The 2,476-nt window shown below is 62.1% G+C and overlaps 1 protein-coding gene across 1 annotated transcript in view; it reads right to left on the bottom strand.

The window, feature by feature from the left end:
• The window catches only part of CMBL (carboxymethylenebutenolidase homolog), an 11,339-nt gene that overhangs the window by 6,315 nt on the left and 2,548 nt on the right, over nt 1-2,476 (bottom strand). Inside the window, exon 2 of the mRNA XM_007955799.1 lies at nt 1,127-1,234. Within this exon, the coding sequence (XP_007953990.1) occupies nt 1,127-1,234 (108 nt within the window). The remainder of the gene's footprint in view (nt 1-1,126; nt 1,235-2,476) is intronic.

Here is a 2,476-nt window from a genome sequence, read left to right as displayed (position 1 = left end):
CACGGGTGGAACCACATGAGCTCTGTAGCGCCGTCCAAGCTGAGCAGAGGCCACGGGACCACGGAGCCAGGAGGCCACGGGACCACGGAGCCAGGAGGCCACGGGACCACGGAGCCAGGAGGCCACGGGACCACGGAGCCAGGAGGCCGAGGGCCACAGAGAGGCATGGCCAAGGGGAAGCTGGCCTGATGGAAGAACTGCACCCCGAGTTCTTTCTGATCCTGAATTGTGACCTGTAATTCCTTAGTAAACCCCACAACCATGAGTGTTGTGTGTGGTTCCGAGTGGCCACTGCAGTGGACCCCCAAACCCAGCAGAGCGGCAGAGTGGAGGGACGCTGCTGTCAGAACCAGGACAAAGGCTGGAGGGTGGACACGTCTGCCCTCTGCCTCCCAGGAACCATCTTGGGCTGCTGACTCCAAGGCTGATTCTCTCTCCTCCTCAGGAAGTTAAAGGAGGCCAGAGGATGACGCACCCAGGCCGCCCTGCACCCCTGTGCTGTGAACGTGGCCTTAGGAAAAACATGTCTTTCTTTGCAGGTTCTAGCAGTCACGTCACCCTAGACTGCGACCTCATCCCAATCCCTTCTGAGTATCATCTTACAAAAGGGGGGACATCTTACAAAAAGGACACGGAGACTGAGCCACATGGGGAAACAGACACCCTGTGACCATGCACCTAAAAGCCTGATGCTGCGGGATGCCCTGGGGCTGAGACGCTGGGACACAGGAGGGGGCACCCCCAGAGCCCAGAGTGCCCGCCCCAAACCCGTTCCCCGCCCCAGAGCTGTGAGAAAACAAACTCCTGTTCCAACTGCCACCCTGTCATGGCCGCCCTCAGGGCCAAGGCCGGTGTTGGCCCCGAAGCCCCATCTAGGGTAATCAGTGCCACTGTGACCCCACACGACCCTGGGATCAGCGGGGGCTCCGTGGAGAGGGAGGCACTGGGGGCCCTGAGGACCACGTATCCACACACGGAGCCAAATGAAAACATTTCTCCTGGGGCTTCAGGAGGACCTGCGAGCTGTGGCCGTCAGGAGCCTACACCGGGGAGTCTCTGAGTGGGGACGAGGGACCCCCGCGCCCGACCTCTGCCTCCTGGGCCCAGTCACACCCACGGGGCTTACTTATCAACTTTCCGGGCATTTCTCGTCTTCAGCCACTCCGGGAAGGTAGACCAGTCGTCAGAGGGATGCCACGGCTCCTGCCCCACGAAGAAGTCAGGGACGATGGTGCTGCAGAGCGGGGACACAGGGGGACCCTGCAGCGTGGCCAGCCCGGCCCCCTGGGCCCTGCAAGCCCGTCTGAGCCCGGCCCCCTCGGCCACAAGCCCGTCTGAGCCTGGCCCCATGGGCCCTGCAAGCCTGTCTGAGCCCGGCCCTGTGTACACAGCAGCCAGCCCGGCCTCGTGGGCCCCGCAAGCCTGTCAGCCCGGCCTTGTCTGCACAATGGCCACCCGGGCCCATCAGGCCCCACAAGCCTGTCTGAGCCCGGCCTCATCTGCACAGACAAATCAAGTGCACGTTTGACAGACCAGATAGGTTTCACCTGGAAGAAAGACCCCTGGGGGAGCTGTTGGAATGGCAGGGCGGGGCCTACACAGCCGGGAGACCACTCTGGTGGTGAGCTCACTCAGCAAGTGTCTCAGGAGGGCAACAAAACGGGTGGAACATAAACGCGGCCAGAAAGAACCAGGGGTGAGGAGTGGGTGAAGGGGGTGTCCCGGGACGGTGGCTCACAGCAGGTTTCACACGAGGTGTGCCCTCGGGAGGGGCCCTTCAGGAGGGGCTGCGTGTTGGCTCAGGCGGACAGGGTCAAAGTTCAGGGCCCAGGGCAGGGACGGAAGCTGGACCCAAGTTTGCTGACAAGCAGTTTGTTCTCAGGGTCAGAGGGGACACGCAGCTCAGCTCATGGCTTGTGAGAGACCGAGAGGAACCCGGGGGTCCTGTGTGGTTCTGTCCTCAGTAGAGGGGGTTGCTGTTGTTATGTGCAGTCGAGTCGGACCCGACCATAGCGACCCCTCCTTGGGTTTCCGAGGCGGTATCAGTACGGAAGCAGACTGCCCCACCTTCCTTCCGAGGAGTGGCCGGTGGGTTTGAACCGCCAGCCTTCTGGTTAGCAGTCGAGTGCCTTAGGCACTGCGCTACACGAGCTCCTAGTAGAGGGGGCGGCATGGTCCTATTAGGGCACACGGACGGCGTACTCTGCTCTAGAACACAACGTGGGCAGGTCTGTGACTGTCACTGCTCTCCTGGGTCCCAGGGCTCACAGGAAATCCAGCATGGTCACCAACTTTTCTTGCTGAGATAAAGACGGAAACTCAGCGTCTGAGGCTTCCAAGGAGGAATGGTTCCCACTGTCCTGCACCCCGGCTTCCGTCTCCCCTCCAGGCAGCTGCCACTGGCCTGCTGAGGTGGGCAGCGCCCCCCACCCACCAACGCCAGAACGCACTGGAGCTCGGACATGGGCACCTCACA

This window comes from Orycteropus afer, unplaced genomic scaffold (genome assembly GCF_000298275.1).
Source record: "Orycteropus afer afer isolate SDZICR_OR568_19922 unplaced genomic scaffold, OryAfe1.0 scaffold00541, whole genome shotgun sequence".
Classification (NCBI taxonomy): domain Eukaryota; kingdom Metazoa; phylum Chordata; class Mammalia; order Tubulidentata; family Orycteropodidae; genus Orycteropus; species Orycteropus afer.
Note: the sequence above shows the minus strand (reverse complement) of the source record. Positions and strands in the feature narration are given on the sequence as shown.